This window comes from Porites lutea, chromosome 4 (genome assembly GCF_958299795.1).
Source record: "Porites lutea chromosome 4, jaPorLute2.1, whole genome shotgun sequence".
Classification (NCBI taxonomy): domain Eukaryota; kingdom Metazoa; phylum Cnidaria; class Anthozoa; order Scleractinia; family Poritidae; genus Porites; species Porites lutea.
In genome coordinates, this window is record NC_133204.1 from 47,124,672 (window position 1) to 47,138,797 (window position 14,126).

A 14,126-nucleotide genomic window follows, 5' to 3' on the forward strand; every position below is an offset into this window, starting at 1 on the left:
ACAAAAAATTACTTATTTAAGGCATATATATTAATGAACATTTTCGTTTTCTTTTCTTTTCTAGCTTAATCTGATGCACAGAAAAGTAAACTGGCTTAACGCGGAAAAAATGTCTCAGTTTCATTTCCTATTGTTATGGTTATTGATGCACTCTTCGCCAGCTACCTCGATCGACCCAAAACGATTCTACCAGCCCGGCAACGTTACTCTAGGAGTCTTGCTTCCTCTTCACGTCAGAACCGCCCACGATAAATGCGGTGAGTTTTACGCTTTCGGCCTTGGATACACCGAGGCTATAACTTTTGCAATCGAACGTATTAACAAGGATCCTGAGCTTCTACCAAATGTGACACTGGGCTTCGACATTCGAGACTACTGCGACACACCTGTTCTCGACATGAAAAAAGCCAATGACTTTGTGAAAAGTAATTTTCTGAACGAACTACTGGAAGGACAAAGTGATAACTGTAAGTCGAAGCTTACAATAAATATGGATAATCTAACGACTCCGATTTCTGCGGTTATTGGCACTGACGATTCGAGTAGCACCGCCTTCGTCTCGAGTTTACTAAATGTGGCTGCCATTCCAACTATAAGTCCTTCCGCTACCAGCGAAGAGTTGAGCTCACCGTATTTTAACTCCTTTTTTCGCACCATTCCACCGGATGGCCAACAAGCTAAAGCCATGGTTGACATAATAGAGTATTATCAATGGAAGTATATTGCAGCCGTAGCCGTTGACCATTCCTACGGTCGATACGGCTTACGCGCGTTGGAACGAGAAGCTTACGACCGAAAGACATTCTGCATCGCGTTTTCGGAGTACATCACGCGTTCGGGATACAAAGGAAAAATGACATCAATCGTAAGAAAACTCAAAGATGCTGAAAACATCAAAGTGGTCGTCTTATGGAGCACCTATGAACCTGCAAAAAGATTTCTGGAAGAAGCAACTGCGCAGGGGCTTGAAGGACGAACATTTCTTATTAGTGAGGCAATAGCTGCCATCAATCCAGACGTTTTGAAAAAAAATGCTGTCATACTAAAAGGAGCAATAGGAATAAGGCCTTATCTATTCACAGACAATCTGTTTGAGGATTATCTTAAGGGAATCACACTAAATAAGACCCGAGAAAGCGCCAATCCGTGGTGGAAGGAGTTTTGGACAAGCCATCTAAACTGCTCCTCAATGACTGAAAGTGCTTGCCTTTACTCGGCCAAAATAGACGATCGAGTCTTCGCCAAACTGCACAACGCGTTCATTCCTTATCTGACAGACGCCGTCTATGCCCTTGCACACGCGCTGGACTCTTTACTGAAGTGTAAAAAGCCCGGAGGCGGACCTTTAGCGAGTGGGTACTGTCCTGAGCAAAATGCCAAAGTCACACCCGAAGCCATGCTTCTGAAACTCAGGAAAGTGAGCTTTCAAGGCATAACAGGGCAAGTGCAGTTCACCGAAAGTGGTGATCCCACTTTTTCGTCGTACGATATCGTGAACTTTCAGAAACAGGCGGAGAATTATGAAAATGTTAAGGTGGGGACATGGACAGGGGGAACTCGTATCAACCTCACAATCAACGACAAACAAATAAAATGGACTAATGAAGAAAGTGAGCCTCCAATATCCACGTGCAGTCACCGTTGTCCTCCGGGAACTAAGCAAACGATCACTGTGTCCTGTTGCTGGGAATGCATTAAGTGTCCTCTGGGCTCCATCAGTAAACAGCATAGCTCTCCCAACTGTACGAAGTGCCCACAACTACATAAATCAAACGGCGACGGTACAGCATGCCTGCCTTTGCCAGTTATCAACATCAAGTGGTCAGATGTTACTGCAGTCATATTTTTGATCCTAACGGTTATTGGATTGCTTGCAACATTCATGGCCATCTTTGTTTTTGTGAAGAACCAGAGTACACCATTAGTGAGGGTATCCAATCGAGAACTTAGCCTTCTTTTGCTTGTCGCAATCGCGTTGTGTTTTGTTCTCACCTTGCTCCATCTTGCTCAGCCCACAAGGATGTTATGTTGTATTATTTATCCCCTAAGGTACTTTATTAATACGACTTTCGTTTCCATCCTCTTCTTGAAGACAAACCGTTTGGTCCGCGCTTTTCAGACCAACATCATTCCAAACTGGTTCAAGCGATACATCGTGGATCGCAAACGTCAATTTCTTGTGGTCTTGGGACTCAACATAGTTGAAGTTATTCTGGCAGTGTTGTGGCTAACTCTTGATCCACCTTACGAGCACCAGGAGATACGAGTACAGACACATGTGTTTTACACCTGTATGCCATTCAGATCAGCTATCGGAAGTGTCCTTAGGGCAACCATGTTTAGCTATTTCATTTTGCTGTCTCTAGTATGCGCTGGTTACGCCTTTAAAGCCAGGCGACTTCCAGAAAACTTCAACGAAACGAGATACATTGGGTCGGCGATGTACGTGCTCCTGATTTCCTGGGTGTCATTTTACCCGGTGCACACGTCCCTGGAAGGTTTTTACACAACCATTGTGGCCTGTGCCACTGCCCTCGTCACCGCATATGGAATTCTTTTGTGCGTTTTCGCGCCAAAACTATTTGTCATCCTGCTTCGTCCAGAGAAAAACACAAACGAGTTTATGAAAGCTGAAATTAGGCAGTTCACAAATAGTGCTACGTTTTCAGCAACAATCCAACAAGCTGATGTTCATCCCACAAACGGGATTTAAAATAATGATACTTAGTTACACAGCACATCGCAAACTAGACAGTTAACAGATCAGGACTACAAAAATTTCGTTACGTCACTTTATACTGAGAGGCACAAACAAGTTGCAGTTACTTCGAGGTTGAACATGCTACTTCTCATGGGAAAAACTCTTTCAAATTTCTGGGACCCAAATTGTGGAATATCAGTGTTAAATGACATTTCAAATAGTAAGAACCACGACAAAACTGAGTGAAACATAAAAATAACCGATCAAAACATGGACAGAAGGGATAACTATCACAGCAAATACAAAAGGAAGCATAGATGGACAAACTTTTGCTAAAGCTTTTTGAAAACTCTTTAGCGTAAAAGTTCAGTTTTAATTTTTTGTTAACTTTTGAAATAGTAATTGAGAAACATATTTGTCTGACACGATTTGTCATTTTTATTTACCATTTACGATGGTAATTTATAAAGTTCCATTAAAAGCAATAAGGATGCACAATTGGCATTATTGTTACCACGACCTTAGACTACTTTAGAAATACATAACGAAATTTATTGAAACGTTTGTAACTTAATTCATTTTTATTTATTCGTCTCAAATTTATACTTAATTGTACTTTAGTTTTACATTTTTATGACAACAAACCATTTTCTTCTTTTTTTCTCGCAAACAGGTGGTGTTACTCCTAGTTTTAAAAATGTTTTTTCCTGGTTCGAGTATATCAGCTACCAACATTAGGTCCCAAAGTTTAGAAAACTGATGGTAGCAGCTAATTAGACGGAGATAGCCACACCAAACACAAAAAAAAAGAATAGGAAAGCCGAAGCAAAGAGTTCTAAACCCTTTCTATTCTCACGTGGACTCCATATTTCGGGATCAGAGTGACACCAGCAAGAATTTCCAAAGGTACCTGTGTCTCGGGTGAACGTAGAAACTTGTACTTTATCAAGAATTTCACCAAAGCAATCTTGATCTCCATTAGAGCGAATCTCATCCCAATGCATGACCTTGGCCCTAAACCGAATGGCAAGAACTGATATGGGTGACGATCGTCTTTCGCGGGGCTTCGAAATCTCTCGGGATCAAATTTTTCTGGGTTGGGCCAGACATCAGGGTCACGATGTAGAAAATACAAATGATATAAATGGGATAAATATGTCATTAAACTTGTAGTCGTTGACACATTCACGGTTAACCTGAGCCAAAGGTGGATTTAGTCGCTGTGACTCATTTATAACACAATCAAGATAATCAATGTCATGAGAAAGGTCGTACAGAGAGCTTTCAAGGTTTCTCTTTACTGCTTCCTTGATCTCCTCTCTTAATTTGTCCTGTGCATTCTGGTTCAGGGCCAGCTGGTAGCTGATATAGGCTAAAGTATTGCTCGAAGTTTCGTAACCCGCGAAAAGAAAGATCTGACACTGGCCAATTATTGCCTCATCGGTGAGTTTCAGTTGAATCCTCGTTCGCTGTCAGCATCAAATGCATCAAATCTTGTCTTCCTGTTGGCCCAGTTTTTAGCTAGTTTTTCTCCTTTGCTGTAAGATCTCTGAGGCGACCTTTTCGAAGTAGCTTGGAGTTCCAGAATCCTTAAAAGATATATTTCAAAAGGAAACCGTCTTAAAATGTCTATTATCCAAGGAGTAAGGAAAACTTCCTTCACTTTTTTAAATAACAGGCTTTATTTGTCGTTTTAATGTCAGTTTCGAAACCAAATGCGGTGGAGAGTATAACTTCCAGCGTCATTCTACTGAAGTAGTCTAACATGTCCACAGATTCGCCTAAAATGCAAACACACGGCTACCCATTTTAACGGATGGACAAGAGCCAACACCAAGTTGAGTTGGGTCAACTAAGTTGACTTACAAAATTACAGTTCTTTGATGCAGATTTTTTGAGCGCGATAGAAGGTTTATATTAAAGCAGTTACTTAACATAAGAAAACTCATCTCATGCCAACCTATAATTTCTTAAACATTTTCAGACGATTTGGGCACCCTGTGCAAAAAACTGTTATGAACTCTCGTAGAGGAAGTTGTAAGGGGGAGATATAAGATTCAAATTGAGTGTATTTTACGAGAAAGTATCTTTTACTAGCGTTTTCATTAAATTTAATGACTTTTCTAAGCTTTCCAACTAATTTGAAGTCAAACAGATTACTCACAATTTTATTGAAAATTAAATTTGAAACATAGACGGCATTCTGTTCGTTCGCAGTCTTATGATTTATGAACTTGCCTTTAACTGGATGTAAATGCAACAATGCAGAAAAAAAGGCCATTTGGAACAAGTCCAAGGCGATTAAAAGTTGATTGTTTCTGTAATAAAGAACTAGAAAAATTCTTTTTATTACTGTAGTACAGTGTCTAATAAAATCTCAATTTTGCCTTGTAAAGGTCTTCCTCGATTAGGTATGATGTAAACAAGGCGCACAAATGAAAAAAAAAACACTTTTAAACAAATTTAAACTTTTGTAATGTTAACTAGCTATCAACTGTTGGATTTTGATGTTGCTTAGAGTAATTTTAATTTTTCCTCCTAAAATAAACATTTCAATCTACCGTTCTGTCCTTAATTTCAACAATATTTTTTTTGGTTTTCTATTTAAAAAGCAATAACACACTATGATGCAATAATATAATACGGCGATCAATTCGAAACTTAAATGGTCCGCAACCTTTAAAATTCCCCCCACCCCACCCCACAAGGGGGGCTGTTAAAGTTTTGCATGTAACGCAGTTACAGTTTAGTTTCGGTAAAACAGAAGACTTTGAGCTCGATGGCCGGAGATGAGTTTATTCATTCAGATGTGTTTCAACGGGAAAACTGAAACCCTTCCTCAAAAGGTAAATCAAAGGCTCGAGATGTTACGTAGGGATTTGAATATTTCTTTGTCATGGCTTTAAGATAATACGTTTACAGTTTATTGCTTTTTTTAGAAGTATATAAACGGATGCTTCGCCTTTAGCCCTGGCTAAATCTATATATTACACCTGTAGTCGCACCACGAAAAAGAAAATGGATTCAAGGTCAAACATAACTCCCTTGATCCCTGTCTGCATATCAACCCCCGCGCTCCGATCCCTCATCTTCCTGTTATTCGTCACAAAAAATTAACCTTGGTAATCGCTCCCGATTCACAAAGCGGCATCTTTATCCACCATCAACTAGCAGTTCTTACTGTTTCCTGCAGTAAATTGCTTTCTGACGCAGTAGCATGATATAAGTTCATCACACGTTAAAGAAAATTCTAATAGAAATTTTGAGAAGAGAAAGTGAACAAGGAGATGAAGTGATGTATAGATATGCCTGGCTTCAATTATTGCAGAGAACCCGTTTTGTAGGTCCCCTTGCTGTTAAAAAATAGTTTGTGGACATAAGCTTAATTAATTATCGGGCACGTTACAACTTGAATCAACGTTAACAGAAAATGTATGATTATATTCCCAATGCGGAAGGATCAACAGATATCCATAATTGATTAAAAAATCAACACATCTTTGATGTTTAATTTTAGTTTCATGTAGATCACAGGTGAGTACATTAAAATGAGAAATAGGCTAAGTTTGCAGGGACACAACATGCCCTCTAAGTAAGCGACTGCCATAAGAAATCCAAGAGGTGTAAATTCATCTCCCACTTTTGAATTAATCATGTCGCAACTGGAACAGAGATGTTTTCCATTTAACCTTTTAGATCTTGAAAAACTGACAGAACTGACACCAAATAAGCAATCGTGTTAACAAGTCGTTTACATAACAAAAAGGAAGTTTAATCTTCGCAGGACTCCGGGCTAAGTGGCGAGGATTTGTTTTTAATGCCTCCGGCCAAGCTTTGCCACCTTCGCTAAATGAATATACCAAAAGTGCTTAAAAGGGTTTTAGTTTCTATTCATCCTTGAATGAAAATGTAATGTTTCTTGAAACCGTCATCTTCGTTAAAAGCGGAGGGTTTTATTGGAAAGCGATCACTTTATCTGATAAAATACCCGCTCTTGAATTAAATTTTTCCTTGACAGGCACTAATGTTCATTTCCTCCACGTAAGATCCATGATAAACTATGGTGGTAATGCTAAACACTCCGGAGATTTCTTCGCTTTTGTTTGCTAACACGGCGGCCGTATTGTTAGTACCTGCTAAAGGGCATATTGGACTACTTATCACAAACTATGTGTGATACAACCAGTTACATTTAGCTTTAATTCTTCACTCCCTTGAAAGTATATTTCTTCACATGTTCATATTTTCGATTTCTTTACTCGGTTCTACACTTGAGGAATTCATGGACATCAATTCGCGTAAAATTTCGATGATCTACACTTAGTCTACACACTCGATCAGCTCCGCGACTCCGAACGACTATACAGACCCTAGACCCTCGTGCAAAGTTCAGTTCCCAGATCATGTGACGAGTTTTCCCGCCACAAAGAAGCAATAATGTCCTTACACACTCCCCGCCTTGATTGACACAGGTCAATCAACAAACGAAACGAATAAAATAACAAATGAAAGGAAAAGAGTTCGCTGTTCTTTGACTTAATCGTAATGTTCAGTAACATGCTCCTGTCAAGCATTTCGCATGAACGTAATAGGGAAATCAGTGTTTCTGCTCTGACGCTCATTCCCGCACTTGTGATTCGACTGCCACAGGATAAAGCGTATTTAGGGGTCTTGTCATTTGCGTTGCCTCCTGCTTCTCTTAATCAGTTTAATTCTCACGTATTCCATCGCTATTCGACTGCTTTTCGCACAAACTGTGACGTCACTAACTTTAACACCTGGAAGTCGATCTGCTGCAAATGTAGTAGGTCGCGTAATCTTCTACTAGCTGGCAACTGCTGCTACTGAGACTTTTTATCGGCCGCGGGAGTGATTCGTTCTTGTCGTTTTGGGAAATTGGATTTTTATACTTCTTATAGTGTTTTAATGTTTACATAGTTAGTATTTGTGTATTTTTTAAGGGCACACTTAATTTGGAGCCTCGCTCTGTTGTTTGTCCCGCACCTTCGTCTCTCGTTCTTATGACTTGTTCCAATGTATTTTTCCCTAGTCTTATTTTAGCACTGTAATCATGGTGAAAGCGATTGAATAATAAATAAATAAATAAACTCTTTTTCAGACAGCGCTCTGTTGATTTAACGAGACTTTCAAAGAATCCACTCCACCAGGGTGCTAATGCCATAATAAATTTCCAGGATATGCTATACTCTGCTAACAACCTTTTTCAGCTCTTCACTCTTGAAAGCGGAAACATTGTCCGATACAACAAGCCTTGGTACATCTCATCGAGCAGTGAAACGTTTCAAGCTTCTCACAAATGCTTGAGTTGGCATATTTGGAACCAGGTCTAGATGAACTGCGCGACTAGATGTTCACGTATATAACATAATGTAAGCCTTGTTCATAACACGACTCTTGTTGTACACATCCTTGACATAAATGGGACCCGCAACGTCTACTGCTATATCTGAAAATGCGAAGTCGTCAGACAATCTGAATTCAGATAGTTGAGGGATAGGAGGCACTCCATAAGGACGACCTTCAGGTTTCTTGCATACTACACACTAGCTTAATATCTTCTTAACTGTCTATCTTTCTTTCAACGACCCAATATTTCGAACGCAGTTGAAGTCGTTGAACCAGTGTCTCTGCTACTCCAGTTTGCATGACTTGTTCATGGCACTTGACATCTGACTACACCTTCACTGTCCAGGGTCGACTTTATTTGCAGGTACTTGTCACTGTTCAGGATACCCCTTAGAACGTGTTTAATCCTCAGCTTGCTTGTACACTTAGAAGGATTCTTCTTGATCAGTTGATTCGTCCTTCTTTCTTTTAAATTTTTAGACAAATAGCCAGTGAACACAAGTGAAGTAACTGTTATGACCTTCGTAAGGAAAATATAAGATTTCTTTGAGTGCAGTGGCTTTAACTCCTCTTGATGCAGTGTCAGCCAGGTTTTCTGACGTAGGACAGTACCTCCATTGCTCAGGCGGTGCATTTCATCTGATTTAGCTCACGCGATTCTCCACAAACTGCTTGTATTCCTTATGTGTTTCTCGACTAAAGGTTTTCAAGTCCTAAAATATCTGCAAATCGTCTTGAAAATACTGGACTGTATATCACTGGTACAACGTAAGAAGTGACGTACACACTCATTGCATCTATTGCTCTGATGCACAATTGCACAATGTCACCTTCCTTTACAGATGCTGAGTGTCACCAAATGTTTTGATTAACAAGGTTTCCTCACCAACAGTAGGTAAGTTTAACTGCCAACCTATCTTGCTGGTTACATAAGATCTGGCTACAAGAGTCAAAAATGACTCTACTATACATTTCAGTTTCCTGATAATCAGGTCTAGAAGCAAAGGCTTGGGGTGTCTTCAACAGTACACAGTTATTAATATATAGATTTAGCCAGGGCTAAAAGCGAAGCTCTGGTTAATAATAACTGTAAACAAAAAAAATTAAATCGTGTAATGCTAAACGAGGACGACAATGAAAATGGCTTCAAGACTAATAGTCTAATTAGCAAAAAAAACAAATTGCACGTGCAGCACACTTTTTCTTCTAATTAGCAAAAAACAAATTTGCACGTGCAGCCCGCTTTTTTGTCTTTCCCTTGCCGTTGTTTTGCACGACTACAACGCTGTTTTGTACGACTAAAACGTCAAACTTCCTAGTTACACATTATTTTTATGGAGGAATTGTCGCATGTGCTTACCCAATATTTTGTTTCCTGTGGTCATGTTCGCTTTTATTTTTCATTGTCGCTCTTTTTTACATTGCTGGCCGCTAGCATTTCTCATTTTCTCACCGCCGCTTTGAATTTCCATGTTTTTCTTCCTACGAAATTCGTCTCCTTTGTTTTTAATAACTCGCTCTAGCTCTTTCTCTGTTGTCCACGTTTGTGTAAACATAAAAAATAACGCCGAAAAAGACACGACTTTGTTGTTGTTTTCTTCTTCTAAAACGTCGGGCGGCCATGTGATTTCCTTCGAAATAAAACCTTGAGTTGCATTTGGGTTACCATACCTGTTGATTGAGTTAGGTATGCCTGTGGTGCGGACGGACGGTCGCTCGCTCGCTCGCTCGCTCGGTGTACGGTCACGTGATTACCAAATTTTCTAGGATGGGTAGATTACCACATTTCCTTAGCTATGGGGCTCCGCCCACGAGCGGCGCTTCGCGCCGCGCATGGAGCTCCGCTATTACTGCCAATATGCATTGTTGATGTTCCAACATCTCTGGACCTCTCCTGGGAAGTTTCGGATCTAATAAATGATGCTAATTCAGCTCCTGAACCACTAGGTTGGACTGGCTTCTTTAGACATCATGTGTGACTATCTGTGAAAAACCAGCTCTTCAGTTAAAACATTTGGCCTTTGACTGACAACCCGGTGTACTACCCTTGCTTTCAAGCAAACAAAATAGTTATCTGCCTGCCACTTCGTCTCAGTATAGTTCTTCTAGCCTTTGGTTCAGTAATGGTACTACAGGTGATGGACGTGTGATTTTTCTTGCAAAAGATACATTGCAGAGTACACTCTTCACTACCTGCATAGAGTGCAGATGAGAAAAGGAGCTGTTTCAATCTTCCCTTATGCTGATCACATCTAGGGTTAGAATTGGTTGGAACTCAGATTTCAGTGCATTAAACAGCACATCTAGGTCCCAAGTTTCTTTACTCCCAAACTTGCGACTAATGATTAATCTCAACTCAGAAGGAATTTTCTCCATCACAACTGGAGCTAACAAATTTCTAAAAGACTCTGATTCGACTCTGGGTTTTATTTTCCAAATCTCACTTGTCACTAAGAAAACAAATAAGCAACACTATTGAATCTCTTGCAACGTTCTGGCTACACAGCTGCCTCAAGGTTGTATCGATATGGCTGTTTATCGCTGAAACAAAATACATTAATATATGCCATTATCTCTTTTGTTTGTAACATTTCGTTCAACTGAACGCAATTATTTTTTAACAATTATACCTCGAGCCCGAATGGGCTCTGAGTCAATAGCTCATGAGGCCAATCATAAATATAATTGTTTTAGTAAAATCCAACTAGTTGGTGAAAAATATCGAGACAAAGCCATTTTAGCAAGTTAAAGCTAGACTAAAAGCCATTGTTTTAATTTCAAAGCCGACGCTTTTCGCTACCAGTGGGCTATAACACATAGCCTAGTAGTAGCTCACACAATCTGAAGGAAGAATTGATAGTAGACCATTAAGTGGATTTTTCTAAAGGGTATCATCCTTTAACGTTTTTAATGACGACAACTGAGGAACAAAAAATGAATTATTAAGGGCAAATATATTACTGAAGATTTTCGTTTTCTTTTCTTTTCTAGCTTGATCTGATGCACATGAAACTAAACTGACTTAACGAGAAAAAAAAATGTCCCAGTTTCATTTCCTATTGTTATGGTTATTGATGCACTCTTCGCCAGCTTCCTCTATCGAACCAAAACGATTCTACCAGCCCGGCAACGTTACTCTAGGAGTCTTGCTTCCTCTTCACGTCAGAACCGCCCACGATAAATGCGGTGAGTTTTACGCTTTCAGCCTTGGATACACCGAGGCTATAACTTTTGCAATCGAACGTATTAACAAGGATCCTGAGCTTCTACCAAATGTGACACTGGGCTTCGACATTCGAGACTACTGCGACACACCTGTTCTCGCCATGAAAATAGCCAATGACTTTGTGAAAAGTAATTATCTGAATGAATTGCTTGAAGGACAAGGTGATAACTTTGGTTCAAAGCTTACAATAAATATGGATTATCTAACGGCACCGATTTCTGCGGTTATTGGCACTGAAGATTCAAGTAGCACAACTCTCGTCTCAAGTTTACTGAATGTGGCTGCCATTCCAACCATAAGTCCTTTCGCTACCAGCGAAGAGTTGAGCTCACCGTATTTTAACTCCTTTTTTCGCACCATTCCACCGGATGGCCAACAAGCTAAAGCCATGGTTGACATAATAGAGTATTATCAGTGGACGTACATTGCAGCCGTAGCCATTGACCATTCCTACGGACGATGCGGCTTACGCGCGTTGGAACGAGAAGCTTACGACCGAAAGACGTTCTGCATAGCGTTTTCGGAGTACATCACACGTTCGGGATACAAAGGAAAAATAACATCAATCGTGAGAAAACTCAAAGACGCTGAAAACATTAAAGTGGTCATCTTATGGAGCAACTATGAGCCTGCAAAAAGATTTCTGAAAGAAGCGACATTGCAGGAGCTTGAAGGACGAACATTTCTTATTAGTGAAGCAATAGCATTCATCAATCCAGACGTTTTGGAAAAGAATGCCGTCATACTAAAAGGAGCAATAGGAATAAGGCCTTATCTATTCACAGACAATCTGTTTGAGGATTATCTTAGGGTAATCACACTAAATAAGACCCGAGAAAGTGCCAATCCGTGGTGGAAGGAGTTTTGGACAAGCCATCTAAACTGCTCCTCAATGTCTGAAGGTGCTTGCCTTAACCCGGTCAAAATAGACGATCGAGCCTTCGCCAAACTGCACAACGCGTTCATTCCTTATCTGACAGACGCCGTCTATGCCCTTGCACACGCGCTGGACTCTTTACTGAAGTGTAAAAATGCCAACGTCACACCTGAAGCCATGCTTCTGGAACTCAGGAAAGTAAGCTTTCAAGGCATAACAGGGCAAGTGCAGTTCACCAAAAGTGGTGATCCTACTTATTCGTCGTACGATATCGTGAACTTTCAGAAACAGGCGGAGAATTATGAAAATGTTAAGGTGGGGACATGGACAGGGGGAACTCATACCAACCTCACAATCAACGAAAAACGAATAAAATGGGCTAATAAAGAGAATGAGCCTCCCATATCCACGTGCAGTCACCGTTGTCCTCCGGGAACTAAGCAGACGATCACTGTGTCCTGTTGCTGGGAATGCATTAAGTGTCCTTTGGGCTCCATCAGTAAACAGCATAGCTCTCCCAACTGTACAAAGTGCCCACAACTGCATAAATCAAACGGCGACGGTACAGCATGCCTGCCTTTGCCAGTCATCAACATCAAGTGGTCAGATGCTACTGCAGTGGTATTTTTGATCCTAACGGTTATTGGATTGCTTGCAACAGGCATGGCCATCTTTGTTTTTATAAAGAACCAGAGTACACCATTGGTGAGAGTATCCAATCGCGAACTTAGCCTTCTTTTGCTTGTCGCAATCGCGTTGTGTTTTGTTCTCACCTTGCTCCATCTTGCTCAGCCCACAAAGACGTTATGTTGTACTATTTATCCCCTAAGGTACTTTATTAATACGACCTTCGTTTCCATCCTCTTCTTGAAGACAAACCGCTTGGTCCGCGCTTTTCAGACCAACATCATTCCAAACTGGTTCAAGCGATACATCGTGGATCGCAAACGTCAATTTCTTGTGGTCTTGGGACTCAACATGGTTGAAGTTATTCTGGCAGTGTTGTGGCTAACTCTTGATCCACCTTACGAGCACCAGGAGATACGAGTACAGACACATGTGTTTTACACCTGTATGCCATTCAGATCAGCTATCGGAAGTGTCCTTAGGGCAACCATGTTTAGCTATTTCATTTTGCTGTCTCTAGTATGCGCTGGTTACGCCTTTAAAGCCAGGCGACTTCCAGAAAACTTCAACGAAACGAGATACATTGGGTCGGCGATGTACGTGCTCCTGATTTCCTGGGTGTCATTTTACCCGGTGGACACGTCCCTGGAAGGTTTTTATACAACCATCGTGGCCTGTGCCACTGCCCTCGTCACCGCTTATGGAATTCTTTTGTGCGTTTTCGCGCCAAAACTATTTGTCATCCTGCTTCGTCCAGAGAAAAACACAAACGAGTTTATGAAAGCTGAAATTAAGCAGTTCACAAATAGTGCTACGTTTTCAGCAACAATCCAACAAGCTGATGTTCATCCCACAAACGGGATTTAAAATAATTATACTTAGTTACACAGCACATCGCAAACTAGACAGTTAACAGATCAGAACTACAAAAATTGCGTTACTCCACTTTATACTGAGAGGCACAAATAAGTTGCAGTTACTTCGAGGTTGAAAATGCTACTTCTCATGGGAAAAAATCTTTCAAATTTCTGGGACCCAACTTGTGGAATATCAGTGTTAAATGACATTTCAAACAGTAAGAACTACCACAAAACTGAGTGAAACATAAAAATAACCGATCAAAACATGAATAGAAGAGATAACTACCACAGCAAATACAAAAGGAAGCATGGTTGGACAAACTTTTGCTTATGCTTTTTGAAAACTCGTTAACATAAAAGTTCATTTTTAATTTTTTGTTAACTTTTGAAATAGTACTTGAGAGACATATTTGTCTGGCAGGATGTTGTCATTTTAATTTACCATTTACAATGGTAATTTATAAAGTT

The 14,126-nt window shown here is 40.3% G+C and overlaps 2 protein-coding genes and 1 pseudogene across 2 annotated transcripts; 2 read left to right on the forward strand and 1 right to left on the reverse strand.

The window, feature by feature from the left end:
* Window positions 1-109: 109 nt before the first annotated feature.
* Window positions 110-2,926, forward strand: LOC140933849 (extracellular calcium-sensing receptor-like). Its single transcript, XM_073383514.1, has one exon. The coding sequence runs from the start codon at window positions 110-112 to the stop codon at window positions 2,711-2,713; it is 2,604 nt and encodes an 867-aa protein (XP_073239615.1). The 3' UTR covers window positions 2,714-2,926.
* Window positions 2,927-3,417: 491 nt separating this feature from the next.
* Window positions 3,418-5,852, reverse strand: LOC140934778 (cytochrome P450 3A27-like; annotated as a pseudogene).
* A 5,239-nt stretch (window positions 5,853-11,091) lies between these two features.
* Window positions 11,092-14,117, forward strand: LOC140933851 (extracellular calcium-sensing receptor-like). Its single transcript, XM_073383516.1, has one exon. It carries the CDS (start codon window positions 11,107-11,109, stop codon window positions 13,663-13,665), a length of 2,559 nt encoding a protein of 852 aa, XP_073239617.1. The 5' UTR covers window positions 11,092-11,106; the 3' UTR covers window positions 13,666-14,117.
* Window positions 14,118-14,126: the final 9 nt, after the last annotated feature.

Excerpts from the sequence above, each read along its gene's own strand:
- LOC140933851 (XM_073383516.1), top strand. The coding sequence starts at position 11,107 with ATGTCCCAGTTTCATTTCCTATTGTTATGGTTATTGATGCACTCTTCG.
- LOC140933849 (XM_073383514.1), top strand. The coding sequence starts at position 110 with ATGTCTCAGTTTCATTTCCTATTGTTATGGTTATTGATGCACTCTTCG.